Source organism: Podarcis liolepis (genome assembly GCF_965112155.1).
Source record: "Podarcis liolepis genome assembly, chromosome: 13".
Classification (NCBI taxonomy): Eukaryota; Metazoa; Chordata; class Lepidosauria; order Squamata; family Lacertidae; genus Podarcis; species Podarcis liolepis.
In genome coordinates this window covers 48,356,659-48,370,732 of record NC_139573.1, presented here as the reverse complement: position 1 = coordinate 48,370,732, position 14,074 = coordinate 48,356,659, and the positions used below count along the sequence as shown (strand labels likewise).

General features: G+C 47.9%; 1 protein-coding gene and 1 long non-coding RNA gene across 2 annotated transcripts; one reads left to right on the top strand and one right to left on the bottom strand.

Annotated features, from left to right (window-relative positions):
• Nucleotides 1–1,314: 1,314 nt before the first annotated feature.
• LOC310690962 lies at nucleotides 1,315–3,091 on the top strand. Its single transcript, XR_014518302.1, has 2 exons — nucleotides 1,315–1,486; nucleotides 1,680–3,091. It is a non-coding gene; the product is annotated as an uncharacterized lncRNA (long non-coding RNA).
• On the bottom strand, nucleotides 2,549–14,062 carry CCDC43 (coiled-coil domain containing 43). The gene is made up of 5 exons (XM_083470491.1): nucleotides 13,832–14,062; nucleotides 10,632–10,719; nucleotides 6,666–6,801; nucleotides 4,840–4,898; nucleotides 2,549–3,371 (listed from the first exon to the last, which is right to left on the bottom strand). Exons 1-5 carry the CDS (start codon nucleotides 13,994–13,996, stop codon nucleotides 3,184–3,186), a joined length of 636 nt encoding a protein of 211 aa, XP_083326617.1. The 5' UTR covers nucleotides 13,997–14,062; the 3' UTR covers nucleotides 2,549–3,183.
• Between the last annotated feature and the right edge of the window lie 12 nt (nucleotides 14,063–14,074).

Below are 14,074 nucleotides of genomic sequence, written 5' to 3'. Positions count from 1 at the left end.
AAGCCTGAGGCCTCCATAGCAGATCATGTCCCTCTCTGTTTTATCATTATTTCCAAGACTGACCGCGAGTCACCACAATTATAGAACTTTTAAACAACTTGACAAAAGTCCGATCTGAGCAACTTTTAGAAACCATGCAAGCCATTTCTTGTGAAGATGTAGGTGCTGAGGTTAAGCAGGCATTCTGGAAGACTGGTGGCTACAACTGTCGATCTGCACCTAAAATAAATTATAGACAGCTGCATACTAGAACACAAGGCAATACTTTCCACTTCATTTTTTGAAGTAAAATTTATAAGCTTCCAGAAGTCTGAAAGTCACATTAGAAAGAACTTCAAATCCGTAAGGCAGAATGCCCTCTGTAAATATCACCCATGAGATGCCTGGGCAGGCTTTTATGGGCTACACCTACAAAGAAACGTGAATGCCATCTATTAGTTGTCAGATATTAAGTGCCTTCTCTACTGTATATGGGATGCGGGTGGCGCTGTGGGTTAAACCACAGAGACTAGGACTTGCCAATCAGAAGGTCGGGGTTTGAATCCCCGCGACGGGGTGAACTTCTGTTTCTCAGTCCCTGCTCCTGCCAACCTAGCAGTTCGAAAGCAAGTCAAAGTGCAAGTAGACAAATAGGTACCGCTCCGGCGGGAAGGTAAACGGCATTTCCGTGCGCTGCTCTGGTTCACCAGAAGCGGCTTAGTCGTGCTGGCCACATGACCCAGAAGCTGTATGCCAGCTCCCTCGGCCAATAAAGTGAGATGAGCGCCGCAACCCCAGAGTCGGTCATGACTGGATCTAATGGTCAGGGGTCCCTTTACCTTTTACTACTGTATATATGGCCCACCTTTAGTTATTGATACAATAATGTGGAACACCCTAGAATCCACCTGAGATGAGTCTTCCATTTTTCCTTCCAACTCCTTGTTCGAACTTTATCTACCGAAAGCAGTTTCGTTCCCTTGGCAATAAACAGCTTTCTATAAATGAAATCATCCTTGATAGCGCAAACACATACCAAAGATGGAGGGAGGTCTATGATGGTCCTGTTTTCAGAGGGCTCAATAGGTGCCTCATGAACAAGACATAATGTCCTTGGTGCCTCATACCTCAAGGACAGCCTTCTCCTTGTATGAACTGACCCAGACACTATGGTCATCACGTGAGGCCCTTCTTTGTGTGCCTCCTTCATGGGAGGTCTAGAGGGCGGCAACAAGAGAGTGGGCCTTTTCTGTGGTGGTTCCATTTGTAGAATGCTCTCCCTAGGAAGGCTCGCCTGGTGCCTTCATTACATTACATTACATTACATTACATTACATTACATTAGGTGCCAGGTGAACACATTCCTTTTCTCCCAGGACTTTGGCTAATAAAACAATATGTTCTTTTAAATGGGGGGAGGGTAGTGGTTAATTTTTGTTCTTGGTTTTATTATGAATTTTCTCATTTTGTATTTTCATGTTGTGAACCGCCCTGTGATCTTTGGGCAGTATATAAATTTAATTAATTAATTATAAGACAGAATGTGACCTTGGCAAACCAAGATTAGGAGGTTCTTTTACTACTAGGCGAGTTGCTCCATTTCCCTGGTCCCAGCCAGGCCCTCTCTTTTTCGTTCCCACCCAGGGCTACATTGTGCCAGGGTTTAGCTCAGGAACCTGTTTTCTCAAGTCTGATGGCAGAAGTTCCCCCTTTTCCTTCACTGAAAATCCCAGGTCCCTTTTTTCCAGCAGCTTCAGAATTCTTCCACAGAGCTCTCAAAGAAAAAAAGACTAGCCTGATAAAAAGTCTGAATGAGGCAGATTTTTCCTCTTTAAGATGGAAAGGGAAGCAGCAACTAAGATCCTCCAGTTTAAACTTAGTCATATACCCTTCACCCAGACTCACTTCTCCTGCTTGTTCTGCCATTGTCCATCTGGACTAGGACTGAGCAATATCTTGATATACTGTCCAAAACCATTTTGAGTCTGTATCATGTTAATGGTTTCATTGTTTTTGACCTGGCAATATATTGTGAATCATGGTGTGCCTGCGCACTATGCAGAAATCACCATGTGGGAGAAACAGTGAAGCCAGCCAATGCCTCTATGTAGCTCCATCCTTATTTCAGACATTGTGATATATCGCAATGTTGAAAACCAAATATTGCCCAGCCCTAATCTGGACACTCTGGCCCTTAGCTTCACTATCTTCCAAGAGTAAGGTAAAGGTAAAGGATCCCTGGGCGGTTAAGCCAAGTCAAAGGTGACTATGGGGTGCAGCGCTCATCTTGCTTTCAGGCCAAGCGAGCCGGCGTTTGTCCATAGACAGTTTTCCGGGTCTTGTGGCTAGCATGACTAAACTGCTTTTGGCACAATGAAACACCGTGATGGATCCACACAGCTCTCCCTTTCACTGGGAATTTTAACCCTGGCAAACTATCCTTTCTTACAGACTCTGGGCTGTGAGCAATCTGTTACAAACAGCTTTGGTCCCTATGTCCCTCTATTCCAGCTCAGCTTTACTGCAGTATATTACAAAGAGCTAAGGATTCAAACATGTCAAGCGCTAATAAAATTCACAGAACTTTACTTAGATGGCAATAATACAACCTTGTTGAAGTTTACAGAGATTTACTAGCCCAGCCCCAAATGAGAAGAAAAAGAAACAAAAATTAGGTGACACTTGGCTGCAGAAGATTATGGGTACTGTACTAGGCTCTTAATTCAACTTCATAAAGGGTGTTGCCTCTCCCTGGCATACATACGTAGGAAACTGGGTTTCATTCACAGTTCCACCAACCAAAAGCAACCTTTGGCTAGAGTGAATATATAAAGCGGTTTCCAAATACTTCCCTCAACCATACAGTTTCCCCATATGTAGTTAATAAAAATAGAAAGTGACGAGGGGAGGGGGAAGGCAGCCACCACACAGTTCTTTGGTTACAGATGTTGGCCACGACCACTGAGCCCAACAGATTGGACAACAAAAATGTGTGTGTAGTTTTCTTTCAGTGCTTCAGAGGACTCCCTTCACCCCTCCCCACAGTCCTTGCCTAGGACAGATTTGCAGCTTTGAAAGCCAACACACACCAAAGTGTTTGAAAGGATTCTTTCCTATGAGCACTCTGCATCTGTATGCATGCTGTGCCATATAACAGAGGGAAGGGGAGGGAAGGAAAGAGAAGAGTCCAGCTGTAGTTCCATGCTACCGCTTCCTCTCGCCTTTCTGTGTTCTCTTCTTCTCTTTCTCCTTACGTTCTTGCTTAGCCAACTTGTCCTTCTCCCGCTGGAGTTTGTCTTGCTCCTTCTTCCGATGCGACTCGTCCCGCAGGTGCTCTCTTTCCAGCTTCCGGGCATTCATAACGGCTTCCAGGTTTGTGTTTCTGAACAGAGCTGACAAGGAGGGAGTTGAGGAGAACAAGGAACTCGACACACAGAGTGAATTATGAGCATCATTCTTCCTGCGACTGGCACATCAAAACAACTGACCAAAGCTGGTTCATGGAAAGATTTAGAGCAGGGGTCAGCAAACCTTTTCTGCAGGGGGCCAGCCCACTGTCACTAAGACCTTGTGGGGGGCTGGACTATATTTTTTTGGGGGGGGTAAATCCCCCCCATGACTCTCCCCTCCCTTCTCCACAGCACCAGATGAGCCCCGGTGGATGCTTACCTGTGCCATGCGAGCGGCAGGGACTGGCGGCACAGAGGGACGATGAGCACCATGAAACGGCTGGCTCCAGAGGGGCTGCTCTGCTTTAAATAGCGCTCAGCCAACCGCAGCACCTGTGCCTTGCGAATGGCGGCGGCAGGACAATAAGCGGCGCAAAAGGGCTTGCTCCAGAGAGGGGCTGCTTAAAATGGTGCTCAGCCAACCGTGGCTCAACAAACCCAGCCCCCTTCCTCCTCTAGGCAGGGCGGGGAGAAGCCAGGAGGAGGGAGCGAGGAGGCGCTGCCGTGGTGTAGGGGGGGCGGGAATCGCACAGCCCAAACGATCAGAATCCCCATGCCGATCCACGTGGCGATTCCCGGACCGTCCGCGGGCCGGATCCAGAAGGCAATTGGGCTGAATCCGGCCCCCAGGCCTTAGTTTGCTAACCCATGATTTAGAGTCTGGGATCCCTGCATTCAATTCCCACATTTTCCTCATCTATACCCTTGATTTCCATTGACTTTATCTCAACCAACCTCACTTGTATTGAGAGGTAATACAATGAAAACTATACAGTGGCACCTCTGGTTGCAAAAGGGATCCGTTCTGGAGGCCCATTCACAACATGAAAGGAATGCAACCCACAGCGCGCAGGTTGTGATTCACTGCTTCTGCGCATTATGTCATTTTGCGCATTTGCGCATGTGTGAGTGGCGAAACCCAGAAGTAACCCTTTCCGGTACTTCCGGGTTGCCGCAGGACGCAACCTGAAAAAATGTTACATGAAGCAAACGTAACAAGAGGTATGACTGTATAGCAACTTGGAAATTAGGAAGTGCTATATAAATTACCTGTAATATTTGTCGTATGAGCTACAGTAACCCGGCCAATTTAGCTTACAAGAAACACATGAAACCAAGCTAGACCAGCATCCGACTGCTGGCAGATTTTTTCCTATAACAGCAGATATAAAACGACTCCATAACTCACCATCTACACCTTGCAACCCAATCACCACCCAGTAAGATTGTTTCATCCTTGCCTTCTCAAGATTTCCTTCCAGAGATTCCATGCTGTATACAATTGCTACCCCCTCAGACCCAGTATTCCCTGCCAATTACTACCCCACTTTTGTTCTCAAATAAGTCAACATTCCCCATCTCACATTACTAATAATATTGTGGCCTCAGAATACCCTATTTGTAAGGATACATTTTTCGGAACTGACGGTCACTGCTGCTGCCCCAGGATCATCTTCGCCATCTGCTTCAGTGTGCCGAGTTAAGGGCATTTGGTCGCTAATTAGGATTTGGGTGATAAGGAATGCTGTGGTGGGAGGGATGCTCTGGTGACGACACAGCATGACCACAACCCCCCAAAAAGGACTGTGAAGCCATACAAGACACTGAAATCTGATTCCCCATTGCCAGAATATTCTGAAGACATTTGAGGAGTATGGCAAGTAGGAGATATCCAACCTCTGCTTCTTATCTGAAGCTGACAATCAGATTCCTAGCCATTGCAGCTCATAGGCAACAATAAACCTGCCGTTCATCATTGTGTCTAGTTCATTTTGAAAGCCATCTGTACTTGCACTCATCTCAAAGCAATTTTTTCTGTTAGTTTGCCTGACCAGTCCGCACTAGTTGGATATGTGACAATCACAGGCTGCCAATGTAATGGTGCGTACTGCAATGAAATAAAAACCTATTTTCCATCTGATGGACTGCCGTTGTTGAAATCTGTTTTGATTTAAGGCACAGTTTCAGATCTCTTATTAACCTTCATTAACCCATAATACACACACTGACCCACAGTGAATCTTCTTACAGTCCAAGGAAGAGAACTTTACTATAAATATGCATGTACAGTGGAACCTTGGTTCTCGAACTTAATCCATTTCGGAAGTCCATTTGACTCCCAAAATGTTCAAAAACCAAGGTGCGGCTTCCGATTGGCACAGGCAACCCGGAAACAATAGCCGACAGCCGCATCAGGTGTTCAGCTCCCAACAAAAGCTCGAAAACCAGAACACTTACTTCCAGATTTTCGGCATTTCGGAGCCAATTTGTTTGTCAACTAAGCCCTTTGAGAACCAAGGTTCCACTGTATACTGTAATTTCCTGTATACTGTAAACTAAGTTCATGGGGCAGGGCAGGCTATAAACACCTCAAGGGTTTCTCTCCACAGGAACAACACCAGGCAAAAACATTTCTCTTCATACAAACCTTTGGCTGACCGACATCCAATGGTCTTTTAAAATGTGTTGGGGAGGAGGAGGTTTATTGGGTTGTGCATATATTCTGTGTTTTTACATTGTGATTTTATGTTGTGACCTCCCTGAGACCTGCGGGCATAGGGAAGTACAGTGGTACCTCTGGTTACATACTTAATTCATTCCAGAGGTCCGTTCTTAACCTGAAACTGTTCTTAACCTGAAGCACCACTTTAGCTAATGGGGCCTCCTGCTGCTGCCATACCGCCAGAGCTCGATTTCTGTTCTCATCCTGAAGCAAAGTTCTTAGCCTGAGGTACTACTTCTGGGTTAGCGGAGTCTGTAACCTGAAGCGTATGTAACCTGAAGCGTATGTAACCCGAGGTACCACTGTATACTTACTTACTAACTACCATATTTTTTGCTCTATAAGACTCACTTTTTCCCTCCTAAAAAGGGGAAATGTGTGTGCGTCTTATGGAGCGAATGCGGGCTGCGCGGCTATCCCAGAAGCCAGAACAGCAAGAGGGATTGCTGCTTTCACTGTGCAGTGATCCCTCTTGCTGTTCTGGCTTCTGAGATTCAGAATATATTTTTTTCTTGTTTTCCTCCTCCAAAAACTAGGTGCGTCTTGTGGTCTGGTGCGTCTTATAGAGCGAAAAATACGGTAACTAACTAACTAATAATAATAATAATAATAATAATAATAATAATAATAATAGAGGGGGAAAGGAACCCATGGACTCCAGCCCCAGAGTTAATGGATCAGCCAGCCAGAGAGTAGATTCAACATGATTTGGGAATTTGCAGCACAAAGGATATTCCTCATCATCTGTCACCTCAGCATACTGTGCCAGGAGGGCAGCCTTCTGTAGTGTCTCTTCCTTGGCGACCTCTTTGGGCTTCACCACGATTTGTGCCTGTTTTTCAATTATGTTAGCTATAGCTTGGATCTCATCTGGGAAGGAAAGGGGACAAAGGAAGGGTAAAGAAAGAGAAGTCCATGATCACCCTTCAACAACAACAACAACGTTTATACCCTGCCCATCTGGCTGGGTTTCCCCAGCCACTCTGGGCGGCTCCCAACAGAATATTAAAAACATGATAAAATAAACTTCCCTAAACAGGGCTTGCTTCAGATGTCTTTTAAAAGTCAGATAGTTGTTTATTTTTATTTCCTTGACATCTGATGGGAGGATGTTCCACAGGGCAGGTGCCACTACCATTAAGGCCCTTTGCCTGGTTCCCTGTAACCTCACTTTTCGCAGCCCTCGGAGCTGGATCTCAGTGTCTGGGCAGAACGATGGGAGTGGAGACGCTCCTTCAGGTATACCGGGCCGAGGCGGTTTAGGGCTTTAAAGGCCAGCACCAACACTTTGAATTGTGCTTGGAAACGCACATAGGCGAGCTGAGTCCTATTTGAAGCCTTGGGGGCTTATGTTCTGTAGTTACAGCACAGCCAAGATACTGGAGAGGAACAGCTTGTGGACAGTTTTCATGTGCTATTTTGAGCACAAGGCGAATAACATTTGGATTCAACATCAAAACAGTTTGGTATTTTAAGCAGGCCCCTAAAATAACTTCTCGCCCAACTCATCCCAAATTGCTTGCCCGAAATGCATTTTTCAAATCTTGCATCACTTCCAGAAGATATTCAAGCTCTGGTGACACATGGAGGGCAGCATAAAATGCTGCTTTGAGCTGAACACAGAAATCATGAAAGATGAAGGTCAGACCCATGTCATTTTAAGAACACTAGGCATATTCCTACTACTCTTAAATAATTTGATTTTTAAAAATATGTAAACATCATTACATCCATATGTATTTATACGCAAGTGTTGTACATACAAGCGTTCATAATATATTAGTGTTTAAATTTGTCATTTTACACACGTGAAATCAAGACCATCTTTGTATTTCCTTAGCTTGTAGATTAAAAGAGGAGCCTATTGATCAGGCAGCACATTACAGTGGTGCCTCGCAAGACGAAATTAATTCGTTCCGCAAATCTCTTCATCTTGCGGTTTTTTTCGTCTTGCGATGCACGGTTTCCCATAGGAATGCATTGAAAATCAATTAATGCGTTCCTAGGGAAACCGCCTTCAGACCAGGTCCAGGGACAGTCTGTCCCCAGACCTCTTCTGAAGGCTGGGGGGGCGGGGACAAGGGCTTTTCTTCTCACCCCCAGCATTTTAAAAAACCCTGGGACAGCGGAGGACTTCTCCGCTGTCCGGGCGATCTTAAAATGCTGGCGGGCGGCATTTTAAAATCGCCCCGGACAGCGGAGGACTTCTCCGCTGTCCGGGGCGATTTAAAATCCCCTGGGAAGGCAGGCAGGGGGGACAAAGACTTTCGCCCCCCGCCCGCCTTCAGAAGGTGTTCCCGCCCCCCCCCGGCTTCGCAGCAGCGCTACGAAGCCCGGCGGCTGGGGCAGGTGCTCCCGCCCCCCCCCACCCCGCTTCGAAGCAGCGTTCCGAAGCGGGGTGGCTGGGGCAGGTGTTCCCACCCCCCGCCCGGCTTCGCAGCAGCGCTACGAAGCCCGGCGGCTGGGGCAGGTGCTCCCGCCCCCCCCCACCCCGCTTCGAAGCAGCGTTCCGAAGCGGGGTGGCTGGGGCAGGTGTTCCCACCCCCCGCCCGGCTTCGCAGCAGCGCTACGAAGCCCGGCGGCTGGGGCAGGTGCTCCCGCCCCCCCACCCCGCTTCGAAGCAGCGTTCCGAAGCGGGGTGGCTGGGGCAGGTGTTCCCACCCCCCGCCCGGCTTCGCAGCAGCGCTACGAAGCCCGGCGGCTGGGGCAGGTGCTCCCCCCCCCCGCTTCGGAGCAGCGTTCCGAAGCGGGGTGGCTGGGGCAGGTGTTCCCACCCCCCGCCCGGCTTCGCAGCAGCGCTACGAAGCCCGGCGGCTGGGGCAGGTGCTCCCCCCCCCCGCTTCGGAGCAGCGTTCCGAAGCGGGGTGGCTGGGGCAGGTGTTCCCACCCCCCCGCCCGGCTTCGGAGCACGGGGAGATCGCTTCTCCCCACCGCCCCTTGCTTCAAAAGAGGTCCGGGGGCAGCGGGAAGCGCTCCCGCTGCCCCCGGACCTCTTTTGAAGCAAGCGGCTGCGCTTCTCCCCGCAGCCGCTTGCTTCAAAAGAGGTCCCGGACCTCTTTTGAAGCAAGCGGCTGCGGGGAGATCCCTTCTCTCCGCAGCCGCTTGCTTCAAAAGAGGTCCGGGGGCAGCGGGAGCGCTTCCCGCTGCCCCCGGACCTCTTTTGAAGCAAGGGGCGGTGGGGAGAAGCGATCTCCCCGCCGCCCCTTGCTTCAAAAGAGAAGACCCGCTGTCCCCGGGGCAAGCTTCGTTTTGCGAAGCAAGCCCATAGGGAAATTCGTCTTGCGAGGCAACTCGAAAACGAAAAAACCTTTCGTTTTGCGAGTTTTTCGTCTCGCGAGGCGTTCGTCTTGCGGGGTACCACTGTACAGTATTTTACATGATTAAGGAAACATATCACAGGACTGCATATTGCATTACTAGCATTGCTCCTATTATCTGTGTAATAATTCTCCAGTAACGTTAAATGTTTTCCCACCACAAGTGGCTCAAGTCTCCTGTTGCTGCTTTGCAGTACCAACATCTGCTTTCTGTATCATAAATCTTTTGTATTTTCGAAGGCAAAAACCAATGTTCTGTTATAGCCAGACCTATGGAAAAATATCAAACTTTTATCAAACAGATAAACCTATTAACTTCTCAATAACTAATAAACCTTTCTGCCATTTATTCACAGAAGGCTGAAAAATCCTTCTTAAGTCTATTGTTTATAATCATGTAGGTCTCAAGTACTCTTGGTTTAGTTGTACTGCTATAGTTTTGAATTATGTTTTAATATTTTATTTTATATATACACTGTTTTTACTGCAAGCTGCCCAGATAACTGTGTTATGGAGTGGTATATGGGTGCTGCCCCCCCCCAAAATTAATTTTTTTTTAAAAAAAATCTATAGGAAATGCATGCAATATAGACTAGGGGGTAATTTTTCCTTTAATCTGTAATTGCTCTTCATATTTATTTTATTTTACTTATTTATTTATCCTGTCCTTCCTTGCAAAGGAACCCAGGCAGACAAACAAAAAAGTGTTTTTAAAAATTATTACAGTGGTACCTCGTGTTAAGTACTTAATTCGTTCTGGAGGTCCATTCTTAACCTGAAACTGTTCTTAACCTGAAGCACCACTTTAGCTAATGGGGCCTCCTGCTGCTGCCGCCCTGCCGGAGCAAAGTTCTTAACACGAAGCACTATTTCTGGATTAGCAGAGTCTGTAACCTGAAGCGTATGTAACCTGAAGTGTATGTAACCTGAGGTACCACTGTATAAACAATTCCAATAAAGGTGCAGACTGAGAAAGATCTCAATTTAAAAGGATTGTTGTATAGAGGAAGGGCTTCAGTAGGTGCTGAAAAGCCAACAGAGACGGTGCTCGTCTAATATTCAAGGGGAGGGAATTCCAAAGGGCAGATGCCGCAACACTAAACGCCCAATTCCTACACTGTGCGGAACAAGATCTCCTGACAAGACAGTGTGTGCAAGAGATCCTCACCTGCAGAGTGAAAACAATTTTTCTAAAAAGCTTCCGTTATTGTTCCAGGGAACAGATGCCTGGCAGATCAAGGGGGAGGGAAATAGGAAACAACAACAAATAGGGTAAGGGCAGAAATGGGAGAGAAAACTTTAAAGTTTTGATCCAATAAGTTGAAAGCCATGCAGAAAGCACCCAGCAACAACTCCAGTGATGCCAAAAGGAATGTGAAATACCTTCTTTCTTTTCATTACTTCCGTCATTTTGGGCCTTTGACCACCTTTCAACTATTTCTCTGCAAACTTCTTGTAGTACATCTTCATCCTGATTAAAAGAAAAGATGCCTGTCAGTGGAAGAAAAAGGCTTGTCCATCACAAAGACACAGTAAGGGACAACTTGGGAGGCTTGGAATGCCAAACCTGGACCAGCCCCCTGGCCAATTTTTTTTAAGCCCTCATAGCCCTCCCAGAATTTAACCAAGGTGTAGCAAAAAGTTTAGCTTAGTTGTTTTTGTTTTTATTATGTATTTTGTGTTTTTTAATATTGTAATTTTATGTTGTGAACCGCCCTGAGATCTGCAGGTATAGGGTGGTATACAAATTGAATAAATAAATAAGAGAGATTTATACACTTTAAAGCAGGCTTCCTCAACCTCGGCCCTCCAGATGTTTTTGGCATACAACTCCCATTATCCCTAGCTAGCAGGACCAGTGGTCGGGGATGATGGGAATTGTAGTCTCAAAACATCTGGAGTGCTGAGGTTGAAGAAGCCTGCTTTAAAGCTACTTTGCTCTTTATTTTTACTTTGTACATCACAAGTCTGTAACATGTTTATATTTGTATGGTATGCTATGCTATGCCCGAGTGCAGGTAAAGAAACTACCGTATTTTTCTCTCTATAACACGCACCTGACCATAACACGCATGTAGTTTTTAGAGGAGGAAAATCCGCAGGCATGCCACCCGTAAGCATTCCCTCCATAACACGCACAGACATTTCCCCTTACTTTTTAGGAGGAAAAAAGTGAGTGTTATGGTGCAAAAAATACGGTAATTCACAGAGCGAAACACTCTTCAGGTCCACAGACTGATGACTGTTGTGGTAATACAAAATACGAGATCTTTGCTCTCTCTCTCTCTCTGAAGCATGATGGGAGTTACAACTCATGGAGAGAATTATCTGATAAAAGAAAATGGCTGGCATTCACAGTCCACCATCCTGGTCCTATGAGATGAATGAAGTGGGGAACCTCCCAATTACGCAAGGAGCCTCAATGAGTACAGGTCCTCCATGTTTCAGAAGCTCACCCTTCAACCCACAGCGGGCCGAGGAAACACAACAAGAGAGAGGACAGGACTCACCACCACAGTCCCATGAATAAATAGAACACCTGGGGAGGGCTATTTATCTCTTTGGAACCCTTACGACAACCGTGCAAGGTAGATCGGCATTGTCCCCACATTGCAGATACGGGTGGAGGGGGAGCTGGTTGCGGGAGGCTTAAAAAGGATACCAACATACCAACCAAGTTCATGACAAGAAGCTAGATCAGGACCAGGACCAATGTGTTGAAATTTCTGCATTGCAGGGGGGTTGGACTAGATGACCCTCAGGACCCCTTCAAACTGTACAATGATTATATGAGCCTTTTTAGCCAATACACCACACAAGACTCATTGCATGCGGCTACCTTTGAAGAAGGGACGTGGGTGGCGCTGTGGTCTAAACCACAGAGCCTAGACCTTGCCGATCAGAAGGTCGGCGGTTCGAATCCCCGCAATGGAGTGAGCTCACGTTGCTCGGTCCCTGCTCCTGCCAACCTAGCAACTTCAAAGTGAAGTAGATAAATAGGTACCTCTCCGGTGGGAAGGTAAATGGTGTTTCCGTGCGCTGCTCTGGTTCGCCAGAAGTGGCTTAGTCATGCTGGCAACATGACCCGGAAGCTGTACGCTGGCTCCCTTGGCCAATAAAGCGAGATGAGCGCCGCTACACAGAGTCGTCCGTGACTGGACGCAACAGTCAGGGATCCCTTTACCTTTACCTTTGAAGGTGACCCGGAAACTACAATTAGTCCAGAATGTGGCAGCTAGACTGCTAACTGTGAGTGGCTACCCATACCATTTTACACCTGTCCTGTATGTTTCCGAGCACAATTAAGTGATGGTGCTGACCTTTAAAGCCCTAAACGGCCTCAGTCCTGTATACCTGAAGCATCCTCTCCACCTCCATCGTTCAGCCCAGATACTGAGGTCCAGCTCCAAGGGCCTTCTGGTGGTTCCGTCACTGTGAGAAGTGAAGCTACAGGGAACCGGGCAGTAGTGGCACCCACCCTGTGGAACACCCTCCCATCAGATGTCAATGAGATAAACAACTATCTGACTTTTAGAAGACATCTGAAGGCAGCCCTGTTTAGGGAAGTTTTTTAATGTTTGATGTTTTATCGTGTTTTTAATATTCTGTTGGGAGCCGCCCAGAGTGGCTGGGGAAACCCAGCCAGATGGGCAGGCTATAAATTATTATAATATTGACTGAGATCCCCCACCCCGCAAGAAAACCCCACAGCTCAACTAGTTCTGTCTGGTTCAAGTTGACTTATGCTTTTAATGCTTGATGTTTTATCGTGCTTTTAATATTTTGCTGGGAGTCGCCCAGAGTGGCTGGAGAGGCCCAGTCAGATGAGCGGGGTATAAATAAATTTATTATTATAATGAATTTATTATTTTTTATTATTTATTATTATTATAGCAGACTCTAGGGTTGCGAATGTGATCCTTGCGGGAGGCATCTTCGCAACCCGCAGCGTTCGCAACCAGGTTGCGATTCGGTGCTTCTGCACATGAGTGATTTTGTGGGTCTGCACATGCGCGAGCGCCGAAACCCAGAAGGAACCTGTTCCGGTACTTCCCGGTTCGGCGTGGTGCGCAACCCGAAAATGCGCAACCTGAAGTGTCTGTAACTCGAGGTATAACTGTATTATTATTATTATTATTATTATTTTATATACAGAGACCTTTCGGCGCCTGGGGCAAGACGTGCCACCGACACAGATGGGGTCCAGCCCCCTGGTGGGGTGGGAGGTGCATGTCACCCAAAACAGTTGCTTCCCTGGCATGCCAGCCACATGAAGGCAGAAAGCTAGCTCGCGGGGCTAGACTGCTGCACTTTTCTAGGCACTTTCGACCACCCCTCACAACTGGCCGCCCGAGGCAGCTGCCCCCATGGCAGGGCCGGGCCTGTGGGGAGGAATCGAACCCACTCCTCGCTACCCAGATCAGCTCCCTCCCTCAGAAGTCACTCACGGGAGAACCTGGCTTCCAGGGGCGAAATAAGCTCCAGAACAGAGAGGCGGCACCCGCGACTGCCCGGGTCGCCTCGGCCCCCTTTCCCCCTCGGTTTCTCCCCTCGCGCTGCAATGCGGTGGGTGTCGCGCTCACCTGCTCCCCCGCCGCCAGCGCCCCCGCCAGCCCTTCCAGCCGCTCGGCGTCGCACTCGGCCTCGCGCAGCACGCCCCGTATGTACCCGCCGTACACGTCCCCGTCGAGACCCAGTGCAGCCAGGCGCCCCTCCAGCCACGGCTCGAACGCGCAGGGCGCCGCCATCTTGGCTCGCCACCAACCCTGGGGAGGAGGAGGAGGAGGAAGCGCGCCTGCGCGAAGGCGGCGGAAGCTGCGCATGGG